The sequence below is a fragment of the Chionomys nivalis genome, chromosome 1 (genome assembly GCF_950005125.1).
Source record: "Chionomys nivalis chromosome 1, mChiNiv1.1, whole genome shotgun sequence".
NCBI classification, from domain to species: domain Eukaryota; kingdom Metazoa; phylum Chordata; class Mammalia; order Rodentia; family Cricetidae; genus Chionomys; species Chionomys nivalis.
In genome coordinates, this window is record NC_080086.1 from 184298834 (window position 1) to 184312831 (window position 13998).

A 13998-nucleotide genomic window follows, 5' to 3' on the forward strand; every position below is an offset into this window, starting at 1 on the left:
GTGGGACCTTGGATACTGTTAAGGTAGGTGCTAAGGTGAGTGGAGGTCTTTGAAATCATGGCTTTGCTAGTATCAGAGTTAAGTCCTCCTCAGGTCTTCCATATCCTGATGTCTCCTTTTTGATAGTCCTCTTAGGGCTTTGCTTTTTTCTGTTTCTAGATATGTCTCTGCTCTCCTGCCTCTCTTTTCTCCTCCTTTTCTTCTCTCCTCGCCTCTCGTCTTTCATTATTATCTTCCTCTTCTCCCTCCTCCTCCTATTCTTCTCCCCTTTGCAATCTTTCTTTTTCTTCCTCCCTCCCTCCCTGAAGTTTCAGCATATTTATTCAAGATTTTTAAAAAGAATAAGAATGAACCAAGAAGAAATATGATGTCCTACAGTCGGTGAATAAACTGTGGTATATCTAGAAGGAATGTTATCCAGCAGCAAAAAATCAATGAGCCATCAAGCAGTAAAACGACATGGAGAAATACTGCGTATTCCTAAGTGAAAGAAGCAAGCCTGAAAGAACCACATGCCCCACAGTTTCAGCTTCATCTAAGACTGCCTGTCTAGGGGTTGCACCACTCACAGTGAGCTAGACCTTCCCACATCAGTCATCAATCAAGAAAATGAACTTCGGACTTGCCTGTAGGCAATCGGATGGAGGCATTTTCTCAGCTGAGGTTCCCCTTCCAGATAATTCAAAGTTAATCTGGCAAACAACTAGTCAGCACATAAACCATTATCACTGGAGATAATGATGTGACAAGGTAGACTCATTGGTTGTAAAAAAAAAATGACACATTTATTTATAAATCTTTTGTGTATGTTCTCTATGCCTCTCTGTAATATGAAACCCTTAAAGTTTACTGAGATGTCTGTATACTCACGTTCATATTCAAAACGTGGAATTAATTTGAGCTCATTTGTAGATTAAGAACTATGCAAAATATTATATAACACATATACATGATTTTATATATAATGCCTGTCACTATGTCAAAAGAAAAATGACATAAAATGTGGCTGAGTCTTCAAGACATGTGTTTGGTAAAAGAAGCTTAGTAAAAAGGGGCTAATATTGAGATTGTGTTCCTATAAAGTACACTCAAAATCATAGACCAAAAGTGGAATTCATGGTGGAAGGGAAAGGAGTTATTGTTTATATGGATAAAGATAGTTTTTCAAGAATCAACTATAAATAAAAGTGGTGGTAATTACACAGCTATGTGGATTTACAAAATTCTATTGAACTATCACTCAAAATGATGAAAATGGTAAACATACTATGAATATTTTACTGAAATTTAACTTGATGATTTGTGCTCTAATTCAATTAGGATTCTTTTTTTTTTTTTTTTTTTTTTTGATTTTCGAGACAGGGTTTCTCCATAGCTTTTTGGTTCCTGTTCCAGAACTAGCTCATATAGACCAGGCTGGCCTCGAACTCACAGAGATCTGCATGCCTCTGCCTCACGAGTGCTGGGATTAAAGGCGTGCGCCACCACCGCCCGGCTCAATTGGGATTCTTAAAGAGATTATATCTAAAAGGAAGATTTGTGTCCCATGAATCTTAGAGACTAAAGCTAGGTGTTTCAGAGACATACCTAATGAACATATCTGAAAGACAAGTTTCACACAAATAAAAGGATTTTATTGACACATGATATTCTATTACAATAATAAATATAATACATTCTTCTAAGGCTTAGTTCAGAAGCTGATGTGCCCATAGTTGGACCATCTTGACTTTCGGTACCATCTTCTTCAAAGCTGCATTAAAATGGAACATGTGTTGTCTGAGAACCAAATAGATATGTACCAGAGTTGCATCGGTCCCAATGCTTCACTCCATGAAGGTCTTTGTAATTCCTGTCCTCCTCACTTCCCTTTTTAGAAATAGCTAGTGCCAATAAAAATTCAACATTTCAAATATAAAAATTATTTTATACAAATATAATTCATTATGTAATCATTCTTAAAATACATCATTGTTACATGTGAGTTTAAAACATTATTACTAAAATAAATATTTCCCAGAGAAAATTTCATTTGCATCACAAATTATAAAGCAAAACATATAAAACTAATTCCTGATTAAATCTTTGTCAGAGTATCTCCCCAACAATTGTGTGGAGACAGTATGAAGTATACACAGCTAGCTGGGAGCACATGAACATCCCCTGCACATATCTACCCATGCTGCCCGTGGCCTGTCTCCATGGGATCTCCTTGGCCTGGTACTGGGCTGCTCCAGTCTGTGTTGACACAAGTCTCCTTTACTTCAGAAGTCTTAAAGGTCTATTCTGGGAGCATAGGTGTGTCAATTTCCACATCAAGGAAAGTATCCTGACCCCTGCACGGTACTGTAATGACTCTTTTCCTAGGTCAGAGACACTTTAATTATAAGAACATTTAGAGGTGCTGGAGTAGGGCTGGATGGTCTTAATCCTAATTTCCAAGATCTTGGAACTCTTATTACTGAATGAAGGTAACAAGAACACAAGATGTTGAGTGGGGGATCTTCAATACCACCACGTGTTTTCATAGTATTCTAACATTTGCTTGGAGTGGGCTACATAGAGTATGTAGCAGGTAAGATAAGCATGTGTCTATCTTGAACAGAAGAAAGATGGGATATGGGCTATATAAGCCACCCTTTCCAGTTACTACTTCATCCGATCTAAGTTCTTCACTAATGTAAATGAAGCTGCTCTGAATAACAAGTTGAACAACTAACCTGGTTGGCACTTATAGCTGCCTTTCCAGCTACGACTCTGCGGGAAAACGTGGCTTGCAGAGCACCAGTGGCGCATCGTTAGTATCTGAAGCCTTTCACACAGTTCAGCCACTATTAGAAGCCAGTTACCCAGTCCCATAGGAATGTTCTTGATTTCTCTTCCAAAACAGGCTCCTAACATGCAGGGATGGGGGCTTCACCCTGTTTTCAAAGGCACACACAGTGGGGCTCTTCTCCTCTGAGTCCATGAGCAAACATCTCATGTGATCATTTTGCAATCATTTGCATTGTCTGACCTTTAATCTTTCCTTTTCCCTTCTTCTTGTTTTTCTGTGTATGTCCATTAATGTGCATGTGTGTGTCTGTGTGTTCATGTGTGTGTACTTGTAAGAGAAGCTCCTCAGGAACTGTCCCTCAGGTACCTGGCCTGGAACTCTATGTGGGCTAGGATCACTTGCCGCAGGGTTCCAAGGATCCAGCGGTCCCTGTGTCCCCAGCACTGGGGTTAGAAGCATGGGGCATGCCAGGCATTTTCATTTTGCATGGGTTCTGGGAATGTCTCAGGTCCACCGAGCTGCTTCCCCAGCATCCCAGCCACTAGAGACGTGTTTCTTGCACTTCCTCTTCTGTCTCCTCTTTCAGAGCAGTAATTTGCGACCGCGGCTTCTGCTTGCTGGAGTGGCGGCTCTGGAAGAGCCTCATCTTTTCTGAGGAGCTAATGGCCTGCTGGAAGAGACTCTTCTCATTCAGAAGTGCCTGAAGTGAGTCGTACTGCGATACACTGCCCTCTTCTATGACCTAGGGAAAAGGTCATTAGTGAAACTTCATAGAGAGTGAAGATCAAGCCAGTTAAGGATCAGAAATGGACCTAGGCCCAAAGGAGAATAAAAGTCCAAAGAAAACACAGGATTCAGAGCCAAGTATATCTTAAGTTTCACATCTATGAAATTAGCTGTGAAAGTTGCAATTGGAATTTCAAAAATTCATTTAATATCATGTGTTATACTCCTTCAGGAAACTAGAACTGAAGGAGCTTTGTAAACCTGAGTGATCGATGATTTATCTCTTATATACTTTTAAGATGATCTATATATACAGCACCATAAACTTTGAACTTCTTCTAAACTGAGTCTGAGGCCTAGCAATTCCAAATTGGCTAGGCATGACTGAGTATAATGCCTGCAATGCAGCTTTGCAAGTCTGAGCCAGAGAACAGAGATCTTGACCCAGTCCCTAAATTGACCATAGTGGAACAAAAGATGAAGCTACCCTCTAGTTGCTGCAGCTGGGCAATGACACTAGGAGTAACAATAGTTCAGTAAGAAAAGCAGTTCCCTCCAGAACATTCAAAAGCCTTGAAGTGAAAATGTTACATCATCCCTGGCCCTTCTTTATGTTAAACAGGAGGGAATTTGTAAAGCCCCCCCCCCCCCCCCCCCCGCCAAGGAGCTGTGACAGCTGGGAAAGACAATGAGAAGGTGGCTGACAAGGACATTAGCCTGCCTCCCAGTAGACACGAGGACTCCCTCTTACTGCACTAAAGCCACTGACAGGAAGGCCAATCCCGAATCTTCTCCCAAGGGACGTTTGGTTATTGAGAGAAACAGATTGTTTCTTCAAGAGTACATATGGTGACTAGTTCCCCCAAAGAGGAGTACAGATGTCTGCTCTACGAGGCCACTGGACAATATCATGCCTCTGGATGTGCTCAATTTCAACACCACTTCGTAGGTCCAGTCTGAAGAAAGACCCCTGCAAGCACACTAAGCAGGCAGATGTGTGATGTGTGTGAAGGAAGGACGCATGACTGTAACTTATAGGACCTATTGCACTAGATTATTAAAATAAAAGGGTAACGAGACACTGAAGAAATGTAAGACTCACCAAAAATCGTTGACAATCCAGCATTGCTTCTATCCTGTGTTCACAGAGGATTACTGTGCAATTATTGAAGGCATGTTTGAGAACTCTTCGAATTACTTGGTACGTTCTAGCAAAGCAGTAAAAAGCCATATAAACATTACAGAGAATGATTATCTGTCTTTATCTTTGACAACATGCATAATGTCCTATATATTTAGTTCTTTATTTAAAAAATACTTTTAGTATTATGTTGATACAGAATTAGCCAAGTCATCTTCTAAGCATGGGGTAAGTTCTAAGTACCTAATACATTAATAAGACAAATGATTGCAAGAAAGCATTAATGAAACTACATTTTATGAAGATTCATTTGCAGTTCTTTATTCTGTACTATTGATGAATTTATAATAGAAAGTCTACAGAAGGAAACCATAAAAGTGTGCACACATAATTAATATTTCATCATATGTTCATGAGGTTGAAGAGCTTGCACAAAATTCCAGACTCCAGTCAGAGGAGGAAACAGGGTTCTTATGGAAGGAAATAAGTACTTAGGCTCATGTTAAATAGTGACTTTCTCCTGGGTAATTATTTTGTATCCCCTACTTACAAGCACAGTAGCTGAATGGAAATCTGTAGCAATATGAAGTAACATTCAATGACTCTTGTCTATTTTGCTATTACATCACAGGATTTCTGAAACTCACATGGGGTCCAGGTGGGCACTGGGCTCATCAAGAAGTAAGATCTTGGCCTTACTGAGAACAGACCGGGCCAGGCACATCAGCTGCTTGTGACCATGGCTGAGCACATAACCCCCATCCACAAGGGTAAAGTTGAGCTGCCCAGGAAACTGCTCGATCACAGATTTTAGTCCAACCTGTAGTAAAGAAAAAAAAATACTGTGCTTAGAAGGAGCACTCAAGATACCACAGAACTAAAATCACTCAAGAGGCTGACGTTCTAAAAATACACAGAACTTTGCACAGATTAAATTTCACATCACCCTCAAATTCCAGCTCCCACTTAGTTTATTAAGCAAAACTCTGTTTACAGTATTCATTTCCCTAAGCTAACTGGAAAATTCTTTCAGCCCCATACTTCATTCAGGAGTTAAGTGCCTAGTTCCCCAACAGTGACACACAATGATACCTGCTTCCTGAAGGCTCGGGAATGACAAGGAAGTATATCTATAATATATGATTAGAATGTGATTTAATGTGTGTTTTAAATATAACAGACACAGAACACAGTCATTCAGTCCATGATGATACCCTATTGCATACTGTATACGATGAAGTATTCAAGAGAAGGAAGGATAGAAGACATAACATGTCATGATATGATACATTTACCTTCAATCTATAGGTAAAGAACTAGCTGGGGAAGCTTTACAAATTACACGACAGTCCAATAGTCATGTCCTTCATTTGTAAAAACAGTGAGAAACTGATAAGATGCTGGAGTGAAATATGAAGATTTATTTAGAGTTAATGGCTTATATTTTTATACGGCAAAGTAAAAGATCAAAAATTCTGTCAAAAGTAAGGCATAATTATAGATGTCTTGGTAGTTGTTACTTATTCAATGTACATTATATCTTCTTGCTAAGAACCATTGAATATACAATGGCTAAAGAAATGCAGATATGATTGGTTCTTGCCCTTCAGGACACTGGAATTTAGTATGTGCAGGTAAGATATATACTCATATAATTCTAACATAGGCAGATTTAGATAATGACCTTCAGAAAGACCTCATGATTTTGAAGGTGAATTCAGAACTGGTCCACATTGCAGTTTATGTCAGGCTCATGTGTGTTCATTATGGATAGTTCAAATAAGTAGCTTCTTATAACTACCTTTTGTGTACACATGTTAAGGTGTAAAAGGTTTCTGAGATATCAGGGAATGTAGGCACATTAGACAAGGAAGACTGCCTTTAATATAAAACTTCATTCCTTGCATATTAGGTTTCAACCCCAACTCCAACTCACCTGTCTTTAGATTTTGGTTATTTATATGGTATCTACTATTAAGCTAATGATTTTGCCTATCTCCAGCCTAGAGTTTTTCCCAGTTTTTTCTGAAACCTTTCTCTTTGTCAGTTAGAACACACTGAACCTTGACTGGGCCTCTATCATTTATTAAGCATCATACTGCAAGTATCAATGAGCCAAATTGTCAACTCATCACAGAAATATTTAAGAGATCTCCCTAAAATGCAGATCTGAGAGTGGATCATTTCTCTGTTCTTTTCATGGATGAATAAAATGTTCTCATGTGGCCCAAAAGACATCTTGAACCACCCCCTCTCCATCTCAACACCTACTGCTGTGCCCAGCAGCATTAGTTTTTAATTCTTTACATCTCAACATACTCAGGATTTATCCTACTGCTCAAGTCTGAATACCCTTTAAATATCTTCGATTATCCCTAAGACAGGCATCCTGTATTGTGGAATGTCTGTTTCCTCTACATTACTTGAAAGTAACTATGTGTTCTTCATTTAGCAGCACTTTCAGCCTCAATACATTCATTCATTCATTCATTCATTCATTCATTCATTCATTCATTCGTTCTCTACTGTGATCCTCCAATGCTATAGTCAAACAAAACAGTCTTTATGCATTAAAACTTAAATATAAATGAATTACTACTAGTTTTAGCTCTGACATTATAAACTGTATTCTATAAATCTTAAAGAATATGTAACTCCCCATCAGATTGCAAAGTTAAAAGTTTCCAAATATGGTTAGACAAATCAGTAACGTATACCAAATTATTCAGTAGTATTTGCAGGTCTTTTTTTTTCCAGACCGTGTGTCTCTGTAGCTTTGGAGCCTATCCTGGAACTAGCTCTTGTAGATCAGGCTCACCTTGAACTCACAGAGATCCACCTGCCTCTGCCTCCCAAGTGCTGGATTAAAGGTGTGCGCCACCACCGCCCAGAGGGTTTTTTTGTTTGTTTGTTTTATGATACTTTTTTTAAAAGTTAAAAATGTGAATTGTGCTTTGTCTCCAAGTTGCTAGTGGGCAGCTTAAAAATAGATATCCTCACTGCCTTCTGCTTACATTCTGCAAGCTTTCCAAAGCAGATTTCCCACTTTAAAAGGCCACTGTTGTTTCTATAACAGTTCACTTGACTACTAATGTGTAAAGATGGCAACTTTTAAAAATAATGTAACAAACAAACAAACAAAAAAAGCAAACAAAAAAAAAACCCACATCCTAATAGCAAGAGTCAAATGCCAAGATCACTCAGGTAGATGACCAGACTGGAACAACAGAGGGCCCAAACTCAGGGCTGCTGTTCTTTTGGGCATTCACCAGTCATGCTAGCAAGGCTATTTGTTACTGGAATGAAGATGATAATACATATTGTGCATCAAGTATAAGTATATTTTCATTATACATTTTACATGAGATAAAGGAATCCCTCATTTATTCAATCATTCATTCAGTATGTATTAAACAGCTCCCATGGGTTCAACTACTGCAGGCACGACAAATACCACAGAGCACTGGGTATGATACCATAATCCTGGTGAACCTGCAGCCACATAGGAAATATGGAGTAATCAATTGGGGAATTTTTTGATCCAATGTAGGGAATTTTGAAGGACTGCAGGAATGGTATACGCCTAGGAAAGTCTCCTTTCCCAAAGCTGGGGGGTCAGATGGGTTTCAGAAAGAAGTGATGTGTGGCAAAAGGTTTGCATGATGAGAAGAAACAGGAGTGGTGGCCTGGGAGGGTTTCTCAGGTACAGAGAACAGCAAGCGAAAAGCAGCAGCAACAAGCACACCAGAACAGAGAGCAGCCTGTGCTTTAAAGAAAACTGAAATTCACAGAATCATAGGACACAGGGAAGGTAGGGGGCTGAGAGCAGAGTGGTAAAGATCAAGTCACAAAGGTCCTTTACGCAACGTACAACAGGTACTCTGTGCAACAGGCAATAGAGGGGTACAGGGTGGGTGCTGAGCAGAGGAGATACAGGAGCTCCAGAGCTGTATAGGGGAGGGATCTGCCCTAAAACCAGTCCAGGAAGGTTAGACTTTTGTCCTAGTGTCTTAGGAGGCTGACACACCCCAACATGTCCCTGTTGGTAGATACTGGATTATCAACCATAAAGGATTAAAGTCTAGGATTTGTGTCTTTTAAACCAAATCTCATACTGCCATAGGCTAGGGCTTGGTGCTTTGTGTTTCTTTGTGGTCTCTTCAACAAAAAACTTGTCACTCTTGTTCAAACCACTGGACATTAAGCTTAGATCGGAAGCAACATCTTTATGAACATAAATTTAAAAGGAGGATCAGTGAAAAGATACAACTAAATATGGACTGATAGACAAAATCTAGTCATGTGACCGTCTGTATTATATTGGAATCCAAAGTCTTAACTGTATCTTCTAACATTTTAGATGATTTTATGATCCTGCTTCCCTGCAAATTTTATGGAGACTTGGCAATACCTGCAAGTTTTATACAGTCTATACACTCTTTCCCAAGTTCTCTCTAGTACATTGCATTCTTAAAGTTCACCCTGTAAAATTACAGTAAGGATCTTACAGCCTGTCACAATTTAGTTAATGTTTTCTTTAGAAACCTTGCATTTGCTGGGTAATAAGGAAACCTTGATAATGAAAAAACAGTTAATCTCAGTGCATTTTATTAGGGGAAGGTTAGGGTTGGTTACTCAAGGGGTTAGCATTTAGCACTCAGAGGCTTCAAAGCTCCTGGCAAGATCTGCTCTGGAGCGAGGCAGAAAACAGCAAGGGAGCAACAATGACCAAAGAACAGGAAATGGTGGAATGCCAATACAGCAAATCTAAAGGCCAAAGCCTTGTGGAGCTGGCTTGGTTGAGACTTTGGGAATTCCAGTTGTATACTGATAGTGGAATGCGTTAAGACTTTGAGGGTTGTTGAGATGGAGTAATATATTCATAAGAAAAAAACATGATTTTGAAGGGGAGTAGTGAGGTGTCTACATGTGTAAATCCTTCAGAAACATGTTAAAATCTTAATGTCCAAGACAGTGCTACTGAGAGATAAGAAGTTTGGGAAGTGATTAAGTCATGGGGTCTAAGTTCCCCATGGATGGGATTAGCATTCTAATAAAAAAGAGCCTGCAGAGAGTTCATTCACCACTTATACTGCCTGAGACACAGCAAGTACATCTCTGAACTGTCAGGAAGTAGGGCCTCAGCAGACAACAAATAGTGTCTGCTAGCTCTAGACTTCCCAGTCTCAAAAACGATGAGAATAAATCCATCCTGTCTATGAACAACTGAGTCTATGGAACTTTATGACAGCAGCATGGAACAGCCTATACAGTAAGTTCTCACTCCCTTGAGAAGAGGTATGAGTCTCATTCAAAACATGAATATGCCAGGTATATTAGAAACTATGTACACACACATAAATGTATTCATACATACATACACAGGTAGATGTGCAAAACATACACACACCTACACTTGTGTATGATCTGCCTCTTCAGAACTATTTCATTTAATGTACTTACCTCATCTGCAACTTCCCATATTTCTTCATCTCTCCATTTTCCGTTAGGATCTAGGTTTTGTCTGAATGTTCCAGAGAAGATAAATACTTTCTACAATGATAAAAAAAATTAGAAAGTATGAATAACCTACATATCTTATTTTTTCCTCTTTATTCCAAAACATTTCAAGTAAGAAATTAAACAAAACAGACATCCACATATCCAGTATTTAGTTTTCTTAGATTGTAATACTTCTATATCACTTTTAAAGCAAAAAAAAAAATGCAGCAGCATTTGAAATGTTTTCTGGACTTTTTTTCTAATTTCAATGTCTTTGGGATATGGAAATTGAAGTCAGTGTATATTGTAGAGAGAGGAATGTTTTCTTTTACTCATATTCATTATAGGCAAATGTAATGTATAATTAGAAAAATTTAAAACACGATGTGTTTGAGTTAGAATTAAATTGCCAGGAAAAACATATTTTTTCAAATATATTTTCCTTGGATTTTACTGATGAACTAAGACATTGTTCATGTAAAGAACATTCAGACATTCATTGTAAAACCTAGTTAATATACAGAAACTTAGTCAAACATATATGTTCATTTAGCTTATAGATTTGTGCAGAATCTTACTTATATTAACAGAGAGAAACAGAAGGAAGAACAACTTAGAAACTCATCAGTGATCATGATCAGCTGTTTGTTAAAAGGCATGGACGCTGCAGGCGTGGGAGCGGCACTGCGTGGCCGTCACTGGGATGCTCCACCGCAGAACCACTTCCACCTAGGTGGGCCATGTGCTTAAAATGACATCACTGTCTTAACGAGGGATCTTGTACAATAAGCAATGTCTGAGAAGATAATATTTAGTCCTTTCTGTACACACTGAAGACTGGCAAAATAATTTTGATGCAAATATCTAAAATAATTTTCTTCTCCTGGTTACCTTTCTGTAACTTTGAAAGAGCTATATGTTCAGTTGAAGCACACTGAATATATATTCTGTTGGCCAAACAGAATAGTGTCATTATTCTAGAAGTCTGAAAGGAGTGGACAAGATGTTTTATCTTCAAAACAGACAGTTATTAGAGGGGATGTTGCCTGCACATTGGTAGTTTGGTTATGGTTTGGCTACAAACAGAAAGCCAGTCTCATTTCCATGCTTTGAAAAACAGAGCAATTATATCTTAATCTTGTTCTCTCTGCATCTCTATCTCACAACATGGCATCTTCAGAACTGGGAGGAACTCATGATTAATCTCACTGCTCAATCCACCTAAATGAAATGAGTCATCAGCCATTTATTTTATCCTCACACTATGTCAAATAGACTTATTTCTCAATTGTTCCCACTGAGTAGTCCACACCGCCCTCTCTCCGTGTCACTGAAAGAGCTTCCTAACTGGTTTCCTTCTTTATACTTTTTTATTTATTTATTTATTTATTTATTTTTTTGTTTTTCGAGACAGGGTTTCTCTGTAGCTTTGGTTCCTGTCCTGGAACTTGCTCTTGTAGACCAGGCTGGCCTCGAACTCCCAGAGATCCGCCTGCCTCTGCCTCCCGAGTGCTGGGATTAAAGGCGTGCGCCACCACCGCCCGGCCCTTCTTTATACTCTTGCTTCTCTTACAATGCATTCAAATAATTCATGATAAATGGAAATGGTTTATTTCATTAACCTTTTAGAAAACTTTCAATAATTTCCTATTTCACTGAGGGCACAAAATCCTTACGACCCTTTCGACACCATTCTGGTCTAACCACACAGACTTTCTTAACTTCTTCATATAATTTATTTTTCTCAACTGGGTATATCCATGCTTCACATGACAAGCTCCATCTTTTATTTTTCAAATTAAATTTCATTTTGTAGGGGCACTGTTCTTTGTCATCCAACCAAACAAACTTCCCTAATTATTTCTTATACTTACATAATACTAAGCTTAGGTGCTGGAGATGTTGCTCAGCTGGTAAGAATACTTAATTTGCAAGAAACCTGGGTCTGATCCCACAAGCTCATAAGCTGGGCACAGTAGCATGTGCCCATAAACCCAACACCCAGGAGTTAGAAAACAAGAGGATAAAGGTTTCAAGGTAACCCTTTGCTACATAGGAAGGCAGAGGCCAATGTTGGTAGGTCACATGTCTCAAAGAAAACAACTAAGGTTATGTGTATATCTGTGAATGTTTGATTTGAAATGCTCACATCCCCTTGAAGGCCATGTCTTTACTTTCTACTGTAGATGCACGCTTTGTATAAGTTCAAAAAAGTTGCCTGATGAGCGTGTGGAGAAGTGAAAGCACAAAATAATCACAGTCAGAGTAAATGTTACTTTTCCCCAATTGTGAAGGTTAATTTCTGTAAGTTACTGTCTGGTTAATAAAGTTGTGTGTGAGAGAGAAAGAGAGAGAGAAGACAGAGAGAGAGAACGTGTGTGTGAGAGAGAGAGAAAGAGAGACAGAGACAAAGAGATCTACCATATGTGACGCAACATGAAAGTATCACAGTTGTTTGAAGTATTAACACTAACAAACCATTGAATCTGCGATGATGGCTCATAGCTGATTCAGAAATAGAAAGCCTAGATTTTATTCATAAAAGTCTATAATACACATATTAGATTATTAAATTTATGACATTTTAACTATTTTAAACAGATACACATTCAAAATTATGAAGTAAGCTGTCTTTAGGAATCTTAAAAGCTTTAGGTGTAGTGGTTTATTACAACTAAGAAATCTTGGAAGCCTTTTCTTGAGAATTTCTTGTCTATAAACTACACATCCAATTTTAAAGAAAAATGGACTGAACAAACTGGTTCTGTTAGAACTCAGTTGTATGCAACCAGACATTCCATTCCTGTAATCCAAAGAGAGCCTGGCAATTGCTGGCTGTCACGGTGCCAGCACATGTCTTGCTTATGTTTCCTAAACTGTTTGAACAGCCCGCAAAACCCTCTGTATACCTGAAAGGTCCTTGGAGGTCATCCGAAGTTCTTTCTCTCTGTTCTACAAATTCAGCAGTCACAGCCCTGGGAAGAAGCATGGTTTGGCCACCATGGCACTCTCAGGTCCATGCACCAAAGAAATGCACCTGAACCTTTTAATCACAGGGTCCCCTGCTGGTCTTGTCATAAACTACTCACTAGTAAGAAAAGTCAGGGCAAGCAAATATTTGATATTTATTTAATGTCATGTATGGTATAAAGAGCAATTCTTGAGACTCTAGGCAGAACAAAGAGATCACCATTGTTCACCTGATGACTAATCTCTTCCCTGAAACTGACTCCTCCATTCCTCAACTTTGTAGAAGCAGCTGTGCCTACACTGACTTCCCACGGCTGGTCTATCATTGCAACAGGCACTATGCTTTAGTACTAGATGCCAAATGAAAAGAAAAAAAGCAGTTCAGTATATGTAGTGAGTGGATTTAATATAAAGTAACTACACGGGAGAAGTGGCCGTCCCTGCATACATATATGTGTATGTATATATCTCTTGAAATGTGGCCCAAATGATTGAAGTTATTAATGTGGTTGAAGTCTCTCATCATTTCTGCAGCAGTTTCTGTAGAGTCAACACCCATCCAGGATGAATCTTCATGATTCTCAGGGCATTACAATGTTTAAAATGAAACACTGTTTTGCTCTAAAGAAAATCCTTCGGCTAGAAAATTATGAAGAATATATTTCTATTTAGAACTATTAACAGTTTATAACAAACATAGAGCATTATACTGTCAATGTGCATGTCATTTATTTAAATATAAAAGATTGCATGTAAGATAGTAGAAGTACAGTTTCCCGGAAATCCATTCAGTGAGTTATAATACTTTTCATGTCACAAAGTTTTAGTATAAACCTTTTCAAAGATAAAAATGTTGTTCTAATCAAAGTATATAACCAAAGGT

The 13998-nt window shown here is 38.5% G+C and overlaps 1 protein-coding gene across 1 annotated transcript in view; it reads right to left on the bottom strand.

The window, feature by feature from the left end:
- Window positions 1-1648: 1648 nt before the first annotated feature.
- Window positions 1649-13998, bottom strand: part of Cftr (CF transmembrane conductance regulator) — a 142080-nt gene continuing 129730 nt past the window's right edge. The window contains exons 24-27 of the mRNA XM_057770020.1: window positions 10107-10196; window positions 5291-5463; window positions 4605-4710; window positions 1649-3518 (exon numbers count right to left, since the gene is read on the bottom strand). Coding sequence (XP_057626003.1) covers window positions 3318-3518; window positions 4605-4710; window positions 5291-5463; window positions 10107-10196 — 570 coding nt within the window. The 3' untranslated portion in view covers window positions 1649-3317. The remainder of the gene's footprint in view (window positions 3519-4604; window positions 4711-5290; window positions 5464-10106; window positions 10197-13998) is intronic.